The 25,808-nt window shown below is 32.9% G+C and overlaps 2 protein-coding genes and 1 long non-coding RNA gene across 4 annotated transcripts in view; 2 read left to right on the top strand and 1 right to left on the bottom strand.

Annotated features, from left to right (window-relative positions):
• LOC145268820 (V-type proton ATPase 116 kDa subunit a1-like) overlaps nucleotides 1–15,140 on the top strand; it is a 156,073-nt gene extending 140,933 nt beyond the window's left edge. For both annotated transcript variants that reach the window (XM_080124461.1, XM_080124462.1), the window contains 3 exons: nucleotides 3,124–3,241; nucleotides 10,087–10,261; nucleotides 14,773–15,140. In XM_080124461.1, the coding sequence (XP_079980587.1) occupies nucleotides 3,124–3,241; nucleotides 10,087–10,261; nucleotides 14,773–14,866 (387 nt within the window). In that variant the 3' untranslated portion in view covers nucleotides 14,867–15,140. The remainder of the gene's footprint in view (nucleotides 1–3,123; nucleotides 3,242–10,086; nucleotides 10,262–14,772) is intronic.
• Nucleotides 15,141–15,338: 198 nt separating this feature from the next.
• Nucleotides 15,339–15,719, top strand: LOC145268821 (uncharacterized). The gene is made up of 2 exons (XR_013864931.1): nucleotides 15,339–15,480; nucleotides 15,568–15,719. It is a non-coding gene; the product is annotated as an uncharacterized LOC145268821 (long non-coding RNA).
• Nucleotides 15,720–24,551: 8,832 nt separating this feature from the next.
• The window catches only part of LOC145268822 (Y+L amino acid transporter 2-like), a 167,713-nt gene continuing 166,456 nt past the window's right edge, over nucleotides 24,552–25,808 (bottom strand). The window contains exon 12 of the mRNA XM_080124463.1: nucleotides 24,552–24,928. Coding sequence (XP_079980589.1) covers nucleotides 24,834–24,928 — 95 coding nt within the window. The 3' untranslated portion in view covers nucleotides 24,552–24,833. The remainder of the gene's footprint in view (nucleotides 24,929–25,808) is intronic.

Raw genomic sequence — 25,808 nt, forward strand, 5'->3', positions numbered from 1 at the left:
ACCTACACCACTCCATGACCCTGAACTGGCCCCGCACCGAAACCAGGGGGTAGTGACGAAACACACTTGAGTTTGGAAACATTTAGAGATACACAGCATTTTTTTTTTTTTTTTTTTTTTTTCTTGGGAAAAGCGTTTATCCTCAAAATGGTTTTGCCAAAACGTCTATTTTTACAAAATTTCTGAAGAGGACGTTTAAAAAGACAAGATAGTCCGAAACGTGTTAAAACTATTTAAAAAAAATTGTTCCAATAATTTGAAAAATGAAAATATCAAATAATAAAATAAGTACAAAAAAACGTAATTGTTGGTGACCCCCCCCAACTCTTTTAAATATATATATATATATATATACTAGTAGGCTGCCCTGTCGTAAGACATATTTATTATTAAGCTAATTCTCTAGCACTTATTACATTATACCTTGTATTTAGTAATTTTATTTATTGCGGGCTATTATCCTCATTTTTTTTAAATTATTGTTTCACAACGTTTCGGCCAACTATTCCTTCGGCCTTCGTCAGGTGGTAACTGCGACGGGATAGGAACTCCGAATCTCTTAATTGCATTTTAAAATACCGGTCATCCTTCACAAGTGTAATTTTTAGTTTAGCAAAATATCTGCACATTTAACATGTATCTTTTTTTTTTTTTTTTTACAAAAATTGAAGAAAATAACAACTCTATAGTTAAATATTTAGAGATATATAAAGAATCAGAATCGGGAATCTAGTACAGAATCGGTAATTGTATTGGAATCTGGGAAAAATATTAGAATCATCCCATCACTAGTAAATATGTAATGTTTTCACCTGAAATGCGTTTGTTTAAAACATCACTATCCTACACAGGCACCTGATTATGTAATTACGGAAATCCTTTGGGTACCTATTCACAAGTGGCAAATTTTTAAAATGTCTTCTGGTAATTTTATTTATTGCGGACTATTATTCTCATCTTTTCTTAGTTGTTGTTTCACAACGTTTCAGCCAACTATTCCTTTGGCCTTCGTCAGGTGGTAACCGCAACAGGATAGGAACTTCGAATCTCCTGACTAAAAAAGATGAGGATAATGGTCTGCAATAAATTAATAAATAATACTCGTCTCAATAATGAATTCCAATTAAATAATATATATAATATTTAGTAGTTAGATCAAAACTAAAAAAAATATATATAACTTTGGTGCCATCAGCTAGAATCTAAACCAAAACATACAACTCTCCACCCTCATTCCTTAGCCTCTGAGCCACGCGCATATATATATATACATATATATAAAATAAAAATAATACTTGTACAAATGGAAATTCAATTAACTTTCTTGAAGTTATATATTTAGATGTTACCGTCATTGGATTATTTATCTTCCACCAGACTATCCATTCATGTGTAATCACCTTTTTCTTTACCATATTCCCTCTGCTTCACTTTTTTGTTTTCGAGTAAGATCTTTGACTTACTTGTTGTTTCATCAAATACTTTTGCATGCGAAATCCGATCCCGCATTTTCCTAATTCCTACCCTCTGATGAGAAGGAAAGTAGTTCTTCAAAACTCTGTGGATTAAGGACTATCCACTTATCTAGTGTTTCCTTTTCAGATTAAATATGTTTTTAACTCATTTCAAAGTCTTTTTTAACATGTTTTATTAACTGTTTGCTCGTATGTGTGTGTATATATATATATATATATATATATATATAATAACTGGTCATCCCTTTTTTAAAAGATGGAATTGCCAGATGAAGACCGAAATTAATGGCTCTCGACTTGGGGAGGCTTCATGTTTTGACAAGCTTCTGGGCTTGACCTTTACTCCCGATCTGAAATGGAACACGTATATCAAATCCATTGCCAAAGTCACTGGAAAAGTGTTGGGATCCTTCTACCACTCCAGTAGATATCTCACTCCTGATGCAATTCTCTACCTATATAAAAGCCAGGTTCGGCCAACGATGGAGTACTGTTTGCTTATCCTGTCTTGACAGTTCAAAATAGACGTAGTTTAGTGGGGGATGCCCTTTTCTTTTCCCTGCAACCTCTTTCCCACAAAAGAGACGTTGCGAGCCTGTCCCTGCTTTATTGTTATTTTCATGGCAGGTGCTCATCTGAACTTCAACCTATGGTCCCTCCTCGCCAGACTTTTACAAAAAACACTCGTCTAGTCAAAACCACTATCAACAATTTCCCACACCTAAACGTAGATTCCATGAACAGGGCTTCTTTCTTAGAACTGCACGCCTGTGGAACTCTATTCCGTTTGTCTGCTTTCCAGCTGACACAATCTAATTGTCTTCAAGTCCAACGTGAATAAGTTCTTATTGAACCGTCCCCCTAAGTAATCCAATTTACAAAATTCCCACTAATGTTTACTATGCTAAAATCACAATGACTAATGTATATCCATTAACCCTTATCCTTGAGTGGCCGCTGGGCCTTGATAAGTGCTGACCCCCATGTAAAAAAAAAAAAGAAAAGATTCTAGTAAGCACGGGTCCCGGATCGTCCAGTTTTATAATTATACTAGCATACCCGGCGTTGTCCAGTATTAAATGTCATGTTAAATTCCTTTTTAAATAAAAAAAAATAAAATAAAAAAAAAGTAAAAAAAAAACCCAAAGAAATTGAGGCCTGTGCATGCGAGTAATTATGGTTTTCTAAAAAATCCACTTCTTAAAAGATAAAAAAAAAAAAAATACTCAAGCTGAGATCGAAATCAAAACCTAAAATACAATAGCCATTAGGCCAGCTTGTCATGATCTTTAAAAAGTGTTTTCAAACCTCGTGAAACAGTTAAGATAACAATCTGAAGACCTTCAAGTACTAACTTTTCAATTTTGACCCCTTAGCAGCCCTTTTTTCTGGGTGAAAATTGATTAAGTTTTCCACATGTCTGAATATCCTATATCCCAAATTTCAAGTTTTTAGATAAAAAAAATTGAGTATAAAGGTTGAGAAGTGTCCACACACACACACACATTCTCACTTTTATATATAATTCATCTGTCATCTCTTTTTTTAAAAGCTGGAATCGCCTGATTGTCAAAGACTTGATTCAAGCAAAGACGCACAATTCACATAGTTTTCTATATTTTTTTTAATTTTTATTTTTTACTTTCAGTTTAATTTTGGTGATATATTGGTCCACCAAGCCATTCACACAATTGAATATTGTCTTGGGTGTATATCCAACACAGCTTCATATCTTCGGTTGTGGGCTTTGAGTCTTGCCCATGCAGGTAAGTATACCACCTTTGGTTTTATCTATTTATTCACCCTGTCGTCGGTGTAACAAATTTGCCGACTCTAATATTTGTGATTGATAGAATGAACTTAGTGAGTGTTAACTATTCTCCAACCTACTTTTCTTTGCTATCTCTATTTTCCCTCTTTTGTTGTTTCACTTAATTTTTATATTCTTTCTCGTCTTCCTTTTTTTTCTTTCTTCGTACTTCTTTTCCAATGTTTCCTCCCCCCCTTTCTCTCTCCTGCTTGTTCAATCTCTCCTCTCCATATTATCCAAGTCTTTCTTTCCGTCTCCAGTCTTTCTTTTTCCATTTTATTTTTCCTACTTCTTTCCAAATATCTTTTTCTTCTCTCCTCAGCCCTGTCACTCCTCCTTTTTTTAATTTCTTATTTCCCTTTCTTTACTATATATGAGGGCCATTCCAAAAGTAAAGCCTCCTATTTTTTTTTTTTTTTTTCATTAAAAAAGTTGAAGAGCTACAAAGATTGTGGTGGTACCATTAAAACGAGCAACCTTTTGTGCTCAAGAATTTTTTTCTACATAGTCACCACCATTCTCAATGCATTTTTACCAGGAATTCAATCACACATTTCTGCTTCTGACGCACATCCATGACAGGCATTGCTTTCTTAGAATCTCACACTGTCAATATCTGTAACGGGGAAATAAGACCTTTTGGTTATGAATGCATAAGTTCAGTCATCATAACAATACAATGACCCATTTTGGGCGGAATAAAAAATAGGAAATATTACTTTTGGAACCTAAGACAATAAATTTTCTGAAGTTAATATCCAAGTTCGAATCTCAAGTAAATCGAAATTGTCAATATCTGCAACAAAGAGATGTAACTTTCAGATCATGAATGCGTAAGTTCAGTCATCAAAATAATGCAATTTGCATTCCCCTCTCATCCATTCTGGTAGAAAAAATAGGAAACATAACTTTTGGAACGTTCCTCGTGTGTGTGTGTGTGTGTGTGTGTGTGTGTTTATATATATATATATATATATATATATATATATATATATATATATATATATATATATAATGTATACAAGCAAGCTGCCTGGTCGTAAAATACGCTTAAATATAATATTTTGATTAATGCAGATTTTGTATTATTATACTAGCAGGACCCGTTAACTGGTATTGCCCGGTGGGAGCATGCCTCCTCCTCCTCCTTGTAAAAAATTAAACTATGGTTAGTGAGGGCATTGTCAAAGTATTTGCCCCAAGTTTAATCTTGGTCCTGGATATCACCTAAAATTATATCCGATGCTGAGGCCCCACCTTGCAGGCCTTGGGGAGTGTGGAGCCACCCTTTAATTGCCATTGCTCCCAGGTCCACTCTGACCCGGAGTGGTAGTACCTGTTAGAGTCTCAACTATAGGTTAAATAGAATCTGACTTAAAAAAAAATATACTCCATTAAAAATCATTCCTCAAAATAGATAGATTCGGTATTAAATAACCTGAAAAAGGCTGATATGCTGTAAAACAAAAACAACCAACCAAGTTTAATCTTGATATTTGTTGTCAGCATACTCACCTGCAAAGACTATAAACCAAAAAAGAAATTGAAGGTGCAATGTTGTGTGGGGAGAAGTAGACTTGTGTAGAACAGTGAATTGCAATGCATAATACATTTCATCATATCTCGAAAATTACTTGTCTCTGCCAAAGTTAAGAGATTGTCTTATTCAGCATAGTCTAAAACATATAGAAGTCGTCAGTGTAAAGGAAATTGTTTAGTTGGAGGTAAAAAAAAATTTCCTTAAAAAAGAAAGAAAATTGAATGTATGAGCAGTGTTGAAAATGATTCCTGTAAAGAAAACTAAAAAAAAACAAAAAAACAATTATAGTAAAAAAAAAACAAAAACAAATATATAACAAATAAGTCTATCCGTAGGCAATGTAATGAAGGGCAAATTTGTACTTTAGTGGCGTGAATTATTTAACAGACAAAAAAATTTGAAAAAACTGGCGTAAATTAATGTAAATGAGAATTTTTCTGGATGTAATTCAGGCTTTGAGTGTAAAAAATGTGGTTATATCAAAAGAAATAGTTTTATGATTAGTTAGTTTGTCAACAAACGAAGCATCACCAGGAGTATTAAATAATATAAAAAAGACAGAAAAATAACATTCAAAATGCCCCCCACAAAACAAAGGTAAAAACTAAAAAAGAAAACAGGATTGTGTAAGGGTTTAAACGATATTTTTTATTAAATCAAAACATTATAGGCAGAAAGCTATTAAGATTTTTTCCCCCTTAATGTTAAGGACAAATATTTTAAAAACGCTACCATAACATGTACTGGTTAATAAAACAAAAAAAAAAGTAAATAGTTGCTACAGCATATTCTGTAAATGTTTTTCATCTAATGAAATATTGTGTGTAATTTTTTTTTTTTTTTTTTTTTCAAGAACTGTACCATAAGTTACTGAAATCAAAGGAAAGGTACCGCCACTTGTGTAAATGTTTTCATGTAATGAAAGTATTGTTGCTTCAGTGGTTTTCTGTTATTACTCTGGTACAGAAAACACTTTGTATTCGTTTACTAAGAGAGCAGTTCATGTTATCATCGCATAATTTAGGATGCTGAAACCAAACATAATAAAAAGGAAAGCTGTGATAAAAATTTTATTGTACCAATAATTAATAATGTTAATCAAAATAATGCAATATGGCATAATTTAGGACACTGAAACCAACAAAGCAACGGCAGAGGAAGCTGCGCTAACTGATCTGTACCAAAGTTATGGCTATTTATTTGTGTAACTTAAAACTAAATGTTATGGTATGTTTTTGTCAACATTAGTCTGTAACATTGCGGAAAAGCAATGATAGTGTTGAATTTTTGTAAGAATGTATGTATTCCCGAGTAATAGAATGTGAGTGGGGAGAAATCATTATTTTTTAATATTATAGTGTGAAGGTAGTTGTATGTGTATGAGTGTTTCATCCAGTTAATAAGGGTCTCAGGCCAATAGAGTTGTAATGTTTAAAGAATTATCTGGTGTTGACTGGGACCGGTTGGAGGACTTTTGTATTAGAAAGGAAAATACAAACTACTTTGTCTAAAGTTCTTGGCGAGCATGATGATCTTGCTTGTAGGAAGGAATGTAGGATTTTATTATAATAAATGTGAATGTAACGACGTTCAAAAGTTACATAAGATGGTGGGTGATAGTTTAGACATAATAAATTTGTCTGCAGCATTTGTTATTGCAAACCTATGGTAATTTGGTCAAGAAGGAAATTTCTACAATCATTTCATTATATAGGAGATTATATTGGACCCAATATATAGTAACAAGGAGAAAACCGAAACAACTGGAAACAATGCTGAGATAAGTAGAGAGCACATACAGCACTTCGTATTCCAAATGTTCACCCATTTAGTACTAACCAGGCTCAATGTGGCTTAACTTTGGTATTTCATCAAGAACTAGTGTGTTAACATGATTATATAGTACTAGCGGGCCTACCCGGTGTTGCTCGGGATCGTATAAACAATGAGAAAATCTAATTGGATTTTGAATATATTTGTTAATATTAGTAGAGGGATTTTTAATGGCTATGTAGTATTTGGTATTTCGAGCATTAAGTAGTTACCATCTGATAATGACCTTTTGATTTAAAAAAGATCCTCTGCAAATATTAAGAGTATCGTTGTAAATAATGTTTTCAAATGTTTTTATTTCAGCACAGCCTCCTTATATTAACAGAAGAAAGTCAGCAAATCCATTCACATTTCCTATGCATTGTTTATATTTTGAAATCGAGTAATTATTATCTTCGTCGGTAAATATATGAAATCGGTCATAGTTTGAATTGTTCCAAATCGATGTTGGTGAAAATTTGATATTTGACATTTCTTAAATGCGATAATCACGATGGTATAATTATTTTGACCTGAAAATTTTTAACTGTGTGTGCCCCGCATCCAAATAACAATGTTAAACTTGGAAACTGTGTCCCCCCCCCCCCAAAAAAAATAAAAGAAAATAACGATGTCAAACTTTCCATAACGCTCAGAAAAACGTAAACAAAAAAGAAAAATCGAATGTAACGAAATAAAACGTAAATGAATTAGTAAATGGTACCAAAAAAAAAAAAAGAAAAACTGTAAAAAAAAAAAAAACTAACGATTTCAAACTTTCCAGAAAGATCGAAAAAATGTAAACAGAAAAAAGAAAAATCTGAGGGAACGAAACAAAAAACGGAAATGGTCTAATTTATGATTAAAAAAAAAAAAGAAAAAATGGAAAGAATCTGTGTGTATATATGTATTGTTCTTAGCGTATAAAACTGCGAACAACATAAAAGTAAGCAACATATTTGTTTCAGTGTAAAAATGTGAACAACGTAAAGCTAAGCCTGGTTTAGGTGTAAATTTGATATTTTAGATTACGAAATGCGATAATTACGATGGTATAATTATTTTGACCGGAAAAATAGTTTCTAACTGTGGGAGCAGAAATAAAAAAAAAAAGAAAACAAAAATACCCCCCCCCCCCAAAAAAAAAAAAAAAAAAAACGAAAGAAAATAACGATGTCAAACTTACCAGAAAGTTTGTAAAAACGTAAACAGAAAAAAAAAGAAAAGTCGAATTGAATAAAATCAAATGAAATGGAAATAAATATATAAAAATAACGATGTCAAGCATTCCAGTAAGGTAGGACAAATGTCAAAAGAAAAATATAACGAAACCAAATATAACGGAAATGATGTAATATATGGTTCCCCAAAAAATAAAAAAATAAATAAAAATAAAATGGAAAGAATCTGTTTGTATTAGTGTGAAAATGTGTAAAACATGTAAGTAATGTATTTATCTTTCCTAGTGTATAAATGTGAACAACGTATAAGAAGGAGTGGAGCATTTTCCCCACACATTGCACACTGTTCAGCAGGAAGTGAAAAAATATTTCCTCATGGGGCGTCTCTGATAAGATCTCTGATGGCTTCCCAGTCAGCCTTTTTATAATATCTCGTTGTTTTGAGCACTGGCTCTCCAGTTTTGGGTCTAGAGTTTAGGGCGATTTCAACCATTATCACTGCATGATCAGCGTTCCCAAGTGGGCTGTCGGCTTTCGTTATACAATCATCAGGAACTGTGGTCAAAAACAGATCTAAGAATGATGCGTGTTGTTCTTCCTGATCAGGGAAACTGGTTGGAAAAGTAACAATTTGCGATAGGGAGTGAGATATAGAGAAGCTATGAGTTGCGCTGCCCGCTGCATCTGTGTAAGTAGAGAATCCAAGCCAGTTTTTATGATGGACATTAAAGTCATCAAATACATATACTTGGGTGCTAGTGTCGAAGGAGAGTGCTGTGTCTATACTGTCAGATACTTTGTTTATTATGGTGCAGTCCTGGGTCGAGGGAGATCGGTAGAGAAAGTAAAAGTAGCTAATGTTGTGTTGCATGATTAGTCTAAAGCACATAAAGGCTTGATCATCCGTTTCTAGGTTTGTTTCTCTAGTCAAGGGAAGGGTATTACGAATGTAAACTCCAAGTCCGTGCATATGTCTGTCAGAGTCCTTACGGCAGAGTGGGAGATATCCAGGCATGTTAAAGTAGTTAGAGGGATTGAGGAGTGTAGGTTAGTCTCACCTAGTGCTAAGATATCCAGGGTATTTGTTAGGAGAATGCTTCAACATCAGCTAAATTAGTTCTAAGCCCTCAGATATTTGTGAATGCAAGCCTCAAGGGAGGAGGCAAGTTGGATTTTTGTTTGACCCTAAGCTTTATTTTTTATTGGAGATTTGATAAAGTGTCTTACTTAAGGGGGCAGTTCATTAGGAATTTATTTATGTTAGACTTGAAGACATCCAAGTTGTAGTTAGGTGGGAAACAGGCAAACGGAAGAGAGTTCCACAGGAGTGCACTTCTGAGAATCATGGTTGGCTGTTAGGTTTTTGTTGGAATTTTTCTTTCAGCCATAATCGAAACCAAAACCAAAAGTTATGAAGAATTCTTGGTAAAATTATTTATAAAAAAAATAGATTTTTTGCGAATTAGTCCAACAGACAAAATATTCCTCATACTATATAATCTATAATATAAATCTCACTTGTCTGTTTAAATGTTTGTATGTCTGTCTAAAACTTTTGACAGATTTTCATGAGAGCAGTATCATTTTGAAGCTCAACCCTTTGGACAACAAATATCGAAAAATTGGCCAAAAACATTAACTCCTTCACCCTTAACTGGGCCATTTTCTACAGGAAGGAGTCGCGTTTTTCGACAATATTTTCAAAAGTCATCCTCTTTTTTCGATTGTCTAGCTTTAATTTAAATCTACTTCACTTCCCGTTTGGCGATGGTCGCAACAGCAAAAACGGCATGTTTTTTTTTTTTCACATTCTTTTCCTCCTTTGCGATATGGGTTCAAACCTGCCTGTCTACTACCACATTTTTTTTTTTTTCTTTTTTTTTTTGCTCAACACATACCTCCGAACCCCTGGGCAATGCCGGGGACCCAGGCTAGTAATCAGTAAGAGGATTGATTCTCTGATAATACATATATAATCTGCATACATTAAAATATCATGTTTAAGCGTATTGTACGACCAGGCAATGCCGGGCGGCCAGTTTTTAATATTATTATAAGAAATTGTAATATCTTAATATTTTTATGAGGAAAATGTCATCCCATGATGAAATGACGTTGGGATCGGTGATGGACCACATTGCTTAGTTCCGGTTTTAACAATTTTGCATAAAATCACTGCAGATCTACCCCCCTCCCATTTTTTTCCTCATTGTGGAAGTTTATTTCCGATTAAATTATTAATAATAAAAAAAATGCGTCTATTTCCAGAATTGTCTGAAGTCTTATGGAATATGGTGATGAAGATTGGGTTGCAGATGGACATGGGCTACGCAGGAAGTATAGTAATGCTTGTCATATTTTGTGCGTGGGCCGTTCTTACCATTGCCGTACTCCTCATCATGGAAGGCCTCTCTGCCTTCCTCCATGCACTCAGGTTACACTGGTGAGTTTATTTTTTAAATTATTTACGCATTAGTTGTCACTTACCAAGGCCAAACGCTATTTAAGAATGCAGGTTAATGAGATTGTTTATTGGATGACGAACAATAATATGAAAGGATTGGAAAGGAAAGAATTTTTGATTACTTGAGACACCGGCTCGACAAGTCGTTAACATTGCACTTGAAGATGACAATTTTGTAATTAGCAAGGAAGTAGTCCTATGAAAATGTGTTTAACAACTTGGAAGTTCTCGGAAAGAAACCCCTTTCGGTGCACAAAAAAAGAAGGTAAAATTCTTTGCATTGGTGGTAGTAAGAAGAGTTCTTGCATTATGTAGTAGTAGTAGTATCCTCTATACCGCTATAGTCTGAGAAATTGTCTTCAGATAGGCTTTCGCATAGCCACCTTCTAGTTGGGTGGCTGGACTGTGTAGGATCAGGTAGTCTGTGTGGCAGCACTTGCTTGCATTTTAGGCAGATTGGGGAGTCTATTTGTCTCCACCTGCGTTTGTTTACTGCAGTGTCCAGTTCTGATCCGGTTTGCGGCTACCCACTGCTTCTATTATTTGTAGCGAAACCCGAGAGGTGCAAAGTTGGGTCTTCAACGATGTCTCTTCATTTGGGAGTATTGTTTCTCTAATTCATCCTTCCATGTCTCAAATGTGTTGAAATTTTTGAGTTGTAGAAGGGCTTTTGGGACTGGAGTCTGGAGGTATCTGAGGCATCTTTTAATATTTGTTGAATTTGTAAGTCCCTGGTGTTATAATAAGATAAATATTTTTATTTTAGTCACCATGTATCAAGGCCCGAAGGCCACTCAGAGATAAGGGTCAATGAATGTAAGGTGGTAGTGTAGTAATCGTTAATGGTGTAAATTGGGAAGAATTTGATTATCTAAGGGGACGGTTCAACAAAAACTTGTTTACATTAGACTTGAAAGCAACCATACTGTAGTCGGCCAGGAAGCAGGCTGATGGAACAGTGTTCCACAGGTGGGTGGTTCTGGATATGACCTTAAACTATATCCAATGGTGAGGCCCATGCTTGCGGGCTTTGGGGAGTGTGGAGCCACCCTTTAATTGCCATTGGTCCAAGGTCCACTCTGACCCGGAGTGGTAGTACCTGTTAGGGTCCCAACTATGGGTTAAATAGAAACCGACTTGAAAAAAAAACAAATATATTCTATTAAAAAAAACTTTTCTTCAAAATCACTGGATTCGGCTTTAAATAACCTGAAAAGTGTTGATACGCTGTAAAACAAAAACAACCAACCATCCACAGGTGGAAACTTTGTTCATGGAATCTGCATTTAGATTTTGACAGACATAGAGAATAGAAGAAACTATTGATAGTGGTTGTAGCTAGTTGAGTGTTTTTTTTTGTGAAAGTTTGGCAAGGAAGAGACCATAGATTGGAGCTCAGTCGAGCACTTGCCATTAAAATAACGATAAAGCAGAAACAGGCTTGCAACTTCTCTTCTGTGGGAAAGAAACAGCAGGGAAGAAAAAATAACATCACTTACTAGGTTTCAATGCCAGTTTTGAACTCTATCGAGGTAGGATAGGGTGTGCTGAGCAGCTCCTACCCATATGTGGCTAAAGTTCTCCATTTTAGGATGTACTGTTGTTACATGATAAGGGCTGTCCCCTTTTCATGTAAGTATAAAAATAGAGAGATTTAGTTAAAATGAAATAGAATAGACAAAATTCGAACCTCGTAAATTAGGTTTAGAAATAGATTACGAGAGAGAATTAGAAAATGGAATGTAAAACAAACCATTGTTTAGCTTAGAGATAAAATAGTTTCAAGAAAAGAATGTGCGTTGTCAATTCTGTTATGAAAAATTCAATTGAGGAATGCAACTATACAAGATAATTTAATAAACATGTTTTTAATATATTGGAAATATAGATTATTGGGAATATAGGTTAAAATTCCTTTTGTAAACAAAGGAAAAAATTTTGGACACACATGTCCAGAACACGTGAAAGAAGACACATGTTTTAACATGTGTATGATGTCATGGTAAATGGGAAGTTCTAGATATAGTTAGAAACTTGAGGAGAAACTGGGCGAGAGTTTGAGGATGACAGACGATAGTCTGGAGTTGGGATTCGAACGTCTAGAAGCGAGATGGTCACTTTTGCAACTTAGAGTGTGAAGCTTTGAATTCTTGACTCAGAAAACCACGGCCGGTCGGGAGAAGAAATAAACCCATCATGTGTTTTTATAAACGTCGTCTTTGTGTTGTAATTCTACCAAAAGGTAAAGTGAAAATTGTTATTATATGTCTTGTATATCATGTGGTTTAAAATGTCTTTACATACACATCTTACATATCTATAATAGGAACACTAAGACTGTCTCAACACAATGTCTCGACACTCAAGAGCTTCTATTACACATCTAAGTATGAACATTTAATATAACATTTTAAAATAAATATGAATCTCTTTATAACATAAGGCTCACTATTAATAAGACCTATATGTACCACTTGCATTTTCTTTTTTTTTTTTTTTTTTTTATTCTAAAAAAAAAAAAAAAGATGAATAAAGAACATAAAAGCCACAAATAAATATTTAAATTTCTAATTTTATTTTTTATTTATTTTTTACACTTTTGGGAAACTTGTTTTTGTGTTTAATACTTAATTAAAATTTTTGTTGCTTTGTTATTAGAGCGAAAATTGAAATATTGAATTTCAAGTAAAACGTGAACAAACATTTTGCTGCCCAACTTCCTACATAGTATCCCTATAAATTTGATCCCAAATAGTAGCGGTCCTGGATATGACCTTGAACTATATCCGATGGTGAGGCCCCAACTTACAGGCTTTGGGGAGTGTGGAGCCACCCCTTAATTGCCATTGCTCCCACATCTACTCTGACCCGGAGTGGTAGTACCTGCTAGGGTCACAACTATGGGTTAAATAGAAACTGACTTAAAAAAATATATATATATATATATATATTAAAAACTTTTTCTTCAAAATTACTGGATTCAGCATTAAATTACCTAAAAAGGGTTGATATGCCGTAAAACAAAAACAACCAACCAACCAACCTTAAGTCAAAGTGGCACTGTGCCTTGTGTTGGGGTGGAAACTGCAGTAAAAAAACAAAAAAACAAAAAAGCAATATCTATTTTATTGTCAATTTGCAATAATGAACATATCCCAAAATCTTGCAAAATGATAAGGTAGAAAATTTATTGTTAATGAAAATAGTTTTTGAAAAAATTAGCAAAAATTGAGTTTGGTTAAAAAAAAAAAAAAAAAAAAAAAAATTTGAATCATAACAAGGGGGTAATTTTTTTTTTTTTTTTCAAAAATAAAAATCTTGGGCCAATTTAATAAAACTCAATTTTCTGTTAATTGTTTCCGAAAACTGTTTTCATTAATAATTAATTTTGTACCTTATAGTTTTTCATAATTTTTGGATATATTCATTACTGTAACATGACAGTTAAGTGGATACCGTTGGTTTTGTTTTAAATTCAATATTTCAATTTTGCTTTAAAAATGAAGAAGCACCAAATATTTTAAGAATCTATTTTTTTTTTAATATTAGATTCATTTTATATTTAAAATATTTATTTTTTAAATATTAAATTTAATAAAGTTAAATATCAATTTTTTCCGTATTTTGTTTTTATTAATATTTAATCCATTTATTTTTAAAGAAAACTAAAATTTTCTAATATTTCAACACGTTTACACTCATTATAGGTTTGCATGTAACGTTTTTTTTTTTATTTTGATTTTTGAATTTTGCTCTAAAAATGAAGAAACACCAAATTTTTTAATACTTCAATTTTTTAAATATTTTATTTATTTTATAGTTTTATTATTATAGATTTATTTTATATAGTTTAATCAAGACATTAAAAAATGAAAATATTGAAAAAAAGATTATATTGTACGTATCCGTTATGGAATGAAGTTCTCCAAAAAAAAAAAAAAAGTCACTCAATTTCATCTAGTAGTTTTTTTTACAGCGAAAAAACAATTTGTTATGATACCAAGCAAAAGGTTCGATTTTTAGGAAGAAAAGCTAGTATTAAAGATGGGGAGGGAGTGTCGGCGCTTTACATGGAGTTATCTCCCTGTGGCGTGTTCAATAAATTTCCACAATGGCTGACTTCAACGCGCTCTCATAAAAACGTGTTTTTCTGCTGTAAAAAAAAACAAAAAAAAAAACACTCTATCAAATTAAATGAAATTTTTTTCGGAGATCTTCAGTCCAAAATGGATTCGTACAATATAACCTTTTTTCGATATTTTTTTAATGTCTTGATTAAACTATACAAGTGCCATTTTATCTTTAAAATATTTATTTTTCTAATATTACATATTATTTAACATTATCATTTAATTTATTTTTTCCATATTTTATGTTTTTATTAATATTTAATCCATTTTATTTTTTAATTAAATTTTCTAATATTTCAACATGTTAACATTTATTATAGTCCTGCATGCAACATGATTTTTTTTTTTTTCTTCTTCCAGGGTGGAATTCCAGAACAAATTCTACGGAGGCGAAGGATACAAATTCAATCCTTTCAGTTTCGAAGAAATTATTAACAGGGAAATAGAAGAATAAAAATACAAAAAAAAAAAATAATGAAAAATAAGAAATGGAAACCGTCTTGAATCAAAATGAATTTTTTTATTGATATAATTTTCACCTGTACCACAGTCATCGGGAGGCGCGTTATACTAGGTGTCTTCTTAGTAAAATGGAGAATTTTTAAACAATGATGCTAATAAATTTTTTTTTTTTATGTATTATACAGGGTGATCACTAGAGAAGCGGGAAATTTGTCAAACAGTAATTTATTTTTACAAAAGTGAGGAATTGTTTTTTTTTTTTTTTTTTTAACTCGTTGCTTTTTGACAAATGACATCTGCTTCAAGACATTTTCGTTTCAAGTTTGTTACAATATTATCAAACTAATGCTTTGTAATCGTTAAAAAAATTTGATAACACAACTAGATATTTTGTCTGTCCCAAGTCGGATTTTCATTTTTGAAAAGAATAATCATATGCCTTTAAAAGTCTGTCGCCATCCATAATTTTGAGAATCAAGATTGAAGAAGCAAATAAATCAGATGCAATAAAATTTTAACAAAATAAAATTTACGAGCTCAAATTTCCTGCTTTTCTAGCAACCATCCTGTGTGTGTGTGTGTGTGTGTTCAGTTACATATGTTTCAGTTTCCGGACGATATTTATGATCCAGCAACCTCGTCAGACCTTACAGAAAACCTGTAATTTCTGGATTTTCTGTAAGGTCTGATGAGGCTGCTGGATCGTAAATATGATCCGGAAACCGAAACATGTAACTGAACAGATAAAATGGTAATAAAAAAATAAAACGCATATTTGCTCTGCAATAGTATTGAGCACTCTCTTCAGGTTTTACTAATTACCATTTTTGCCAAATATATATATATAAATAAATAAATGTGGGTATTGATTCAGTAGTTTATAGAATACAGCCTGGTACTTCTGCATTACATGGACGGCGCCATTGTTGGGGGGGGCGATAACTCCAATTTCTTCTTGGTCAAATAATAACGAATAAAATTTTTTTTTTTTTTTTTTTTCCTGGACACAAAAATATTTGAAAACCAAAACATTGTATAAAAATGTATCAATATATACTTGTAAAAACATTTATTGAAAAGTCTGTGCAAGAAAATATAATTTTAATAAAACAAATTTTGATTTAAAGCAACATTAGATTTTTTTTTTTTTTTTTTTTTTTTTTTTTCCGGAAACATTTTGGGAATTAAAGTACAATTGGATTTTTTTTTTCCGGAACAATTTAATGAATTAAATGAAACATTTGATTGGATTTTTTTTTTTTTTTTTTCAAAAGATTTTTGGAATTAAAGTAAAATTGTCATTCTAACAAAATAGTTTTTATTTTATTTATTTTTTTTTTGGCATCTGTTGAATAGTCAACAAAGTTATATGTATTATAGTTTTAATTTTTAAATTCATAAAAAATTTGAATTGAATGAGATGAAAGAACCTGGTCGACTTATTGTCACTTTTAAATCTGGTTCAAACTTTACGAGGGATAAATTTCTCATACCCTGTTCTTTGACTGAGAAGTGCCACCTAGCAACAGTTTAGTGAAACGCACCCAAAAAATGGCGCCGTCCATGTAATGTAGAAGTGCCTAAATCCTTAATAGAGAAATAGTCTTTGGTAAGTCTTTTGGCAATCTATATATGCTCTGGTGTTAAAATTTTTTAAATTAACAACCATTAAACTTGAACCTTGCAAATGTAATTATTAGGTTGGTGCAAAAATAATGTTTTTTGACGTTCACTTTCAAGTTAAAAAACGTAAATTTTGCATCAACCTAATATATATATATATATATATATATATATATATATATATATATACACTAGCTTATCTAACCCAGTGTTGCCCAGGCTTCACTATGGACAAAACCTCACTGAATATGTACATAGATAAAAATTACGGAAATAATATTTCACCGTGATGAAGAGATAAGAAAGGAACAAACCAAAATTATATGTTCATCAACGTTTCATCTTTATTTTAAGACTTCCTCGAGATGATTAAATTGAAGAAATAAAATCGCACTACAATATTTGAAACATAAATATATTTTTAAACATTGTGCTGGTATTTTATTTCTACAAATTAATCATCCTGATGAAGTCTTATGAATAAAGAGGAAACGTTGATGAATATATAATTTTAAATGTGTTCCTTTTTCATTTCTCCATTGCTGTATATACCCGGCATTGCCCAGTCAAAACATATTGCCGGGCAGAAGGATTAGTCACACCGAATATCCTAGCTTGTTACGAAAAGTGACCCCATATTGGATTTAGATGTAAAATACATTCATTTTGGTTTGTGAAAATCAAATGCAAAGTTGATTTTTGCAAGGATGAAATATAGATGCCTCTGTATAGTTTTCTTATCGTAGATATATTTTTATACTACTACTTAGCTCTACTCAGATATTGAGCAGTGTTAAATTAAAGGCTGAAAGTCTATATACAATAGATTATATCACCTTATAATATTAAATGCGTATATACATGAATTAATAAATATGCGTGTGTAATTGTTTGAAAAATTCTAATTTCTAAGAAGCCATCTTTTAATAACATTCCTTCATGAACGAAACTGCTAACGATTTAAACAGGTGCCACGTTTGAAAAAGAATAAAATTTACTTTTTTTTTTTTTTTTTTTTTTTTTTTGCAGAAATAAAGCCGAAAAAAAAAGAAATTGTAAACGAAATAAAGAAAAAAAAAAAAGAAGTGCCTTTTCTTATATTTGCTTCCGAAAAAAATCGATTTTATAATCCGAAAAGGAAATCTCTGTACAACGCTCTTCTCTTTAAAAAAATAATAATAATAAAAACATGATGCTTTCTTGATGTGACTTTGTTTTCCATTTATTTATTTTTTTTGAACATATTTAAAACCTTTTTTTTATTTTTTGGTATTTTATAAAAATTGTTTTAGTGTTTTTCATTTTGTCACATAGCCCAAGAGTAGATTTTTTTTTTTTTTTTTTTTTTTTTTTTTTTTGTATCAACTAGCATTTCAGCCTGGCATTGCCTGGGTGTTTGGAGGAGTATATTGAGCAAAAAAAAAATAAATAAATAAAGCGGTCAATTTTTTAAACTTTGACCCCTATTATGACCTCTTAACATTTATTGTTTCAGGCTCAAATCAAGTTATTAAGATCCATGTCCAAGGAACCTATATCTAAAATTTCAAGTGTTTAGACCCAAAATCGTCGGAGGAGTTTGGTAGAATTCTCAAAGGTTAAACTGTTAAACTTTGGCCCCACAACAGCCAAATTTCTGGCCGAAAACGGATTACAAAGATTTTCCCAAATCTCAGTATCCTGTATATCAAATTACGAGTCTATAGACTTCAAATTGACAGTTATTGCATAGGGAAATGTACACACACACATTCACTTTTATTTATATATAGATAGTTCAAACTGGAGATGAAGCATCCTACCGGATGCTAAACATTCACCCGCTATCTCATATACTCCAACCGAGAGATCTTTTTAAGATTCTAACCGTTCCTTTAAGTACAATTGTTTAAATTGCTCTTGCACTTGATTCACCGGGTATATTTGCCGACTAGTTTTGGAATTCTTTTTCATGAGTTCTGTTGTTCCACATTTTATTTCAATAGCTGTTGTCATCTCACCCACGGTTTGGTCAACTAATCCTCTGACTGGCTTTGGGCGGGATCGAAACTGGGGAGAGTATTCTGTCTCTCTCCACCAGAGGGTCGTTAATGATGTTCCTTTCTTTGCAAGGTACCAATTTCTTCTTCACATGCCAGTCCTTCTTCGTGTATGCTGAGTGGCAATTCTAAAATGCTCCACACATGCGTGCATGTGGGGGGAGGGGTGACATGTGGCTATAGCTAAAAAAAAACTTGACCTGATTGAGCAAAACCAATGTGTTTTTTTTTGTTCAGCACATCAGATTCGTCCTCAATCAGCTGAAAAAAATGCAGACAACAAATTTATTGCGACGGGATAGGAATATCGAATCCTCCGACTACATCCACAGCAATTACTACCTTCAATAACTGTTGTTATCTCACCACGGTTTGGTCAACTAATCTTCTGACCAGCTTTGGGGGGGATTGAAACTGCTACCTCTTGACAATTCTCATCTGGAATCGTAGATAATCCGCATCTCTATCCACTGCAACATGGGCCCTGAAGCACAATCAAGGTTCGATTTTTTTTTTTTTTTTTTTTTTTTTTTTTTGTCGTCTTATAAATCCAATTGTCCTTCCATGTACCAATTGAAACAGTTTCAATATTGAAATAGTTTCAGTATTGAAATAGTTTTGGAATTATTTGGGAGATGAGTAAATTGTATAATTTAAAAAAAATTATTTGGATTCTTATACTTAACTTTTAGTTGTCATTTGCACGACGTTTCGGCCAATTATTCCGTGGTTCAATGGATAGAGATGTGGAATATCTACGATTCAAGGTGAGAATTGTCTAGAGGTAGCGGTTTCGATCCCGCCCAAGGCTGATCAGAGGATTAGTTGACCAAACCATGGTGAGATGATAACAGCTACTGAAGACAGCAATGGAAGGATTTGACATTCCTATCCCGTTGTGGTTTACCTGACGAAGGCCAGAGGGATAATTGTCCAAAACGTGAAAAAAAAAAACAAATTTATTGTTGATCAGTGTTATAAACAAAAAATGAAATAAGATCATGTAAAAATAATCATTCATTTTATTGCAAAAACTATTTGAAGCATAATATTAACAATAATAATAATAATTCAATAATAATTAATATTAATTCAATGATAATTCAATAATATTAATTCAATAGTAGTAATTCAATTATAATATTAATTCAATAAAATTTCCATAATAATAAATGGTGGTATAGGCTTGAGCTGTTACCACACAAAATGGTCGTGAAAGGTCGAGGAGGATGTAAAGACTGAGGAGGAAGAGCACCAACCAGACCTCCACTGGAAGAGTGCAGAAAGTACTGGAACCTTGGAGAGGCTTATTGCCATCCAAATTCCAAAAAAAAAAAAAATCCATGGATATAATCAGCAAAGAAATAAAAAACGGTTGTTGCAATAACGCAAAATGAGTTCCAATGTTTATCGAAAGAGGCAGAGGGTTCTGGAAATCTGTGGAGTCGTTCTGTCATTCAAATTCCAGGGGACACCACTTGTTGTCGCTTATAGAGACTCATGTGAAAACTCCTAGTGAGTAAGGAGCAAAAAAAAAAAAAAAAAAAAAAATATCGAAGAATATTGATGATGTTTTGATGAAGATGGCTGATTTGGTATCGGAAAGTTCTTTCATTGGTCTTTTTTCTTTTCATTATTTTTTTTGTTCGTTTTTTTTCTTTTTCCGGGGTTATATTTAATCGTAAAAGTGTGAACCATTTTTGGCAAAAATTGAACAGAAAAAAAATTGCTGTTCGATCAGTTTAAACACACACACACACACACACACACACACAAAAGGTTTGTGAGCACATTTTAGCCAAACGATTGTGGTTAAGTACTTACTTGTTGTGTCAAAAAATATTTTGAAATATTGAAATAAATAAAATGCGAGTAAAAACAAAAAACTTTTCCACTTTGTCTGACTTATCCACCAAATTTTATTCATGAATGCCCAACAGTTTTGCTTTTATCGTAGTTCAAGTATATGGAGAGACATTTTAACTCGCTAATAAAATTCACACTCTTTTTCCGCAATCTATATCCTAAAAATGCTAAACCAATTTCATTTTTGTATGTACGTTATCACCTTTCACCTATTTTTTTTACAAAATAGGAATGTGCAATTTCTGAAAATGAGATGCAAAAAATGTAATTTGAAAAATTTCATCTGATGCTGTTTTTATGTTCAAGGTTTTACTTTTTCAAAGAGAAAGGAGTTACTTTATTGCTGGTCTCCTGAGGCTCCCCTACTGGAGCATGCTGATGGACATTTTTTTGTAGATTAGAATACTTTTACCCAGTATGCTGGCTCCTCAAAACATGACCTTGTGTTGTAACATTGTACAAGCTTACACACGGGACTTGCACGTTGTAGCAGAGTACGTCACAAGGAACATAGAACAAGTAATAACTGGACTTCTTTCCTTTTTATAACAACGACATCTATTTCCTCTTTCTCACACCATGCGTGACTTCTCATTATGGCTGTGACGTCACCCACGTGTCTAACGGGATATTCTTCTCTGATGCCTGTCCTCTCAAATGTTGTTTTGAACATGTTCTTGAACGTGTTCCCAAATGTGCTCTCGAACGTGCTCCTCTGTCTGTGCACACGTTCTTTTTATAGTCTACTGTGACGTCACTTTGCACACGTCTCAGCATTGGCATACGCGTCCGCACTCTGTTAGTGTCTAGCCCTCTGACAAAGAAATAAACTATATATTGTTTCTATTCAGGATATATCGAATTATAGAAAGATTATAAAAGACTTGAGCTTGTGCATACAAAGAGGAGCCAAGTTAGAGTACGTGTTCGACGTCTAGGCATGGCACGCATGGTGCCTAGTCTTGTAGAACCCCAGTCTCAGTAAGGTAAGCCTTGTTTCCCTTAGCTAGCTGAGTGAATATTCCCTCTCCTCTCTCAATAGAGAACTCCATATTGCCCGACCTCCCATTCTTTCCCCCCCCCAATTCTTTTTTCCTAAACTTGGAATTACCCCCCCCCCTCCTCCATCTTTTATTTTGTCTCAAACTTAGTTTTTCAAACCCCTTAGGGATCGACCCGCTTGTTTTCAGCCTTCATCAAGCCCGGAAACAGTCAATAATTCTCCCCACTCTTTAACTGTGCCGAAATCAAAACGTAAATTCCATGAACAAAGCTTCTTTCTTAGAACTGCACGCCTGTGGAACTCTTTTCTGTTTACCTGTTTCCCAGCTGACTACAACTTGGTTCTCTTCAAGTCCAATATAAACAAATTCTTGGTGAACCGCCCCCCCCCTCTAAGTAATCCAATTTACCAAATTTCCATTACTAACAATTACTACGATATCATCCCATTGATTACTGTGCACTCAATAACCCTTATCCTCGAGTGGCCTCCGGGCCTCGATAAGTGGTGACTCCTATGTAAAAAAAAAAAAAAGGTATGTTTCAGCTTGAACAAATCTGGTACAATAATATTGCTGGGTCTGCGTTCGCGCATGATGAAAAGAGAATGGGAACAGTCAGTTCTAAGTGACACAAAGAGAAAGAAGGAGAAGAGATGAACATCTATGCGATTACTGCTGCTACCAAAGATGAGAGACATCACCATTTACTGAGCCAATTACTTACAACATGTCAACAAGAGATTCAGCTGTTTTCTGTCAAGAAGACGACAGGAGACTAACTGGTGTGTGTGTGTGTGTGTGAGGGGGGAAAACTAGCCATACAATGCTACATGCACATGTGTGTGTGCATCAGTGTTTATGTGTAAGTGTGAGTATATGTGTGTAACTGTGAGTATGTGTGTGTAAGAGTATGTATATGTGTGGCGTGTGGGAGTGCATTTCTATGTGTGAATATGTGAGTGAGTGTTTATGCATGTGAATCCGTGTGAGTTTGTGTGTGTGTGAGTATTAGTATGTGAGTGTGTGGGTATGTGTGTGTGAGAGTGTGTATATGTGTGTGAACGGGCATTTCTCTGCGTGTGTGAGGGTATGTATGTATGAGTGTGCGTGTGTCTATGTGTGAATCTGTGCGAGTTTGTGTGTGTGTGTGTGTGTGTATTAGAGTGTGTATGTGTGTAAGTATTAGTGTGGATGTGTGTATGTAAGCATGAGTGTGTGTGTGCACGTGTATCTGTGTAAGTATTAGTGTGTGTGTGTCCGTGTGTGCGAATGTTAGTACATGAGTGTGTGAGTGTGTGTGTACGTGCATGTATGTGTATGTGTATGTGCGTGCACATTGTTTAGTCTGACTGAGCTATGGCTCTGTTCAATCCAAAGAAGTCCATCTCTTTGAAATAGGAAGTAGACATGCTCCGGTAGGGGAGCCTCAGGTAATCAGCAATAAACTGATTATTATATATGTTAATTTACTTTTTAACTTTCTTATTTTTCTTTTTCTTTCTTTTATTTCTTTGTTCTTAATTTTTTCTGCTTTATTTATGTTTTATAATTTAATTTTTCTATCAGAACTTTCTTGTAAGTTTTTTGAATTTTTGACATTTTAAAAAAATTTATCAAGTTTTTAAATTTTGGGAAAAATTTTTTAAAAATATTTCAAGATATTTAAAATTATTTTAAATATTTTTTTATAAATTAAAGAAAAACATGTCTTAGCATTTTATTTTCTGATATAGTTTTTAGTATATTTTTTGCCGTTTATTGTTCTTTTCTGTCTCTTCTTTCATTTACCCCCATCAACTTGCCTCCCCCTTTTTTTCCAATTCTAATCTCAAAATTCTTTCCATTTCTTGTCTCGATGTTTTCAAAGTCGGTGTTGTCATTTTACCTTTACTTTTGTATGATACCGGCTTTCCCCCCCCCCTCTCCTGACGAGAAGTATTTTGCTTTGAAATGCCCTGGCGTAAAAAGTTTTTTCCCCGTATTCCTCTTTCTGTAACCCTTATTGACTTAATAATGTAATAAAGTTTATCTTAACTAATTCTCTCTTTCTCTCTGTCTGTCTGTCTCTCTTATATATATATATATATATATATATATATATATATATATATATATATATATATATATATCCTGATGCTTTTGAATCGTTTAAGATTAACCAGACTATATTAATAAAGGAAATCCAAAACTATATTAGCAATGTATAAAATGTATTTATAATTACATATAATAAATTTATATATATTAAAAAAAAAGAAAAAATGTATATATGTAAAAATATTTTTAACCTTTATATATCTAATTTTAAATAAAATAAGAATGTAAATATACTAAATACTAATCATAGTGGGGGTGATAAGTAGTTAAATGGATTAATCCTAATCTTATAAATACAAGACTGATAAATTAAAAAATATATCCATTTTTAATGTGGAAATTGATGAATCACACAGGTAAGAAATTCATTTTTATAGCATGAAAAGGTTAGTAACTGCAATTAAGAATAGGAAATTGGATCAAATGTTTGTAACATGTTTTCTTCCTAAGATTGAGGGAGGTGGTGTTTGATCAACACTGCTAGGGAGCCATGATGTAATATACTGTTTTGTTTTTAAATTCCAGAAACAGTGTTTCATGGTAAACAACTGATGATCCCTTAAAAAATAAATTATTAGTACTATAGTAAATTCGAGAGCGAGTAGATGCAGTGATTGCAGGTGATTAAATGACTTACTGACTAGATGGTTTTCTAACGAATGATAAATAATATTTTTTTGCATAGTTTTAAAGGTTAAAAACTTCAAAGACTATATATATATATATATGTGTGTGTGTGTGTATGCGTCTGTGTGTATATATATATGTATATGTATGTATATGCATATATGTGTGTGTGTGTGTGTGTGTGTATGTATATACAGGTGACCCCAAAAAAAACAAAAGCTAAATGGAGGCCATCTAGAACATATGCTGTAGAACGGAGAAAAAAAGGCCAAAGACCCTAGTGTTTTGATGTGATGTTTTGAATATAATAAACTAGTTTCATTTCATTTAGACAAAACACTAAAAAACGGGGCCCTAATTAGAGTTGGGGCCCGTTCTTTTTGGGTCACCCTGTGTATGCGCGCGCGTGCGTGTGTGTGTGTGTGTGTGTGTGTGTGTGTGTATGTGTGTGTGTGTGTATGTTGAATTATATATATATATTGAATTAACCACTCTGTAATATTTCTTAATTTCTATGTACATTTATAGAAAGAGTGACTCTCTTTTACTGTTTTTTAGTCTGGCCATCTAATTTACATATGTGTTATTATTAAAAATGTGCTCACAAACCAAAACAGAAACAAATATTTTTTTTTTCCATGGAGCGGCTAAAAACTGTAATTAAACCAGAAAATTGCAGACTTCGACATTTTTCCGAGAGTTGTTACTTTGCTGCTTTCGAGGAAGGCTTCGATTCTTCCGGCTTATCTTCAGGTTTTATCACCCACAGTATTTTCTGGGCTTGTCTTGTCAGGTGTTCTGTTAAAAAAGAAAAATAAAAGAACGAAAACATTATTAAAAACAATATTTAAGGCGCTTTTACACTATTGGGACAAAATTTTGTAGTCGATAAATGGAGCTTTCAGATAAAAAAAAACACTGGTTTCTACTGATTTTTTTTTTCTCAATTCTATTAAAATTGATTACAATAGTAGCTTACAAATTATTCAGCCGAAATTACCTGAATGTTACTGAATTATTAAATAAACAAGGATTGATATGTAGTTTGCTTGAAACATTGATTGGGATAGGTATGTAGTAGAGATTTAGAAGGCTATCACAATGCGAGGAATGAAATATAGTCGGCATTGATGAGAGAAGATGAAAACAAGTGGCGATTTACAAATCAATAAGTACATACATATATGTCTATATATACATATATTTATTCAGTTATATTAAGTATAAATGTCTGTGACAATATCCATAATATATTTCGGGAAAAATTACCCTCTTCAGATGGTGAATGCTACAGCTCAATTCAAAGCATGCCGGATGGAGCGAAAAAATGAATTAAATGGCTGTGTGGAGTCTTGCAGCAAATGTAAGGAGGTGGGATTTATATGTATAGCATGTTTTTGGTGATTAACATATTGTTGTACTTGTAAGATTTTTCTTTTTTTTTTGTTCCTTTATATATATATATATGTATATATATATATATATATATATATGTGTATATGTATATATATATATAATATAAAGCTGAACATCTGTGTGTGTGTCTGGTCACGAATAGGCTCCTATATGGTTGACTATTATAGAAAACTGATCACATATAATGATAGAAGATGTATCGAGACACAGGAATGGGTATGTTTGATCTGGCAGAACAGTGGTTCATTAAAATTGTGGGGTC

This window comes from Euprymna scolopes, chromosome 44 (genome assembly GCF_053919585.1).
Source record: "Euprymna scolopes isolate OS-2025 chromosome 44, ASM5391958v1, whole genome shotgun sequence".
Lineage (NCBI taxonomy): Eukaryota > Metazoa > Mollusca > Cephalopoda > Sepiida > Sepiolidae > Euprymna > Euprymna scolopes.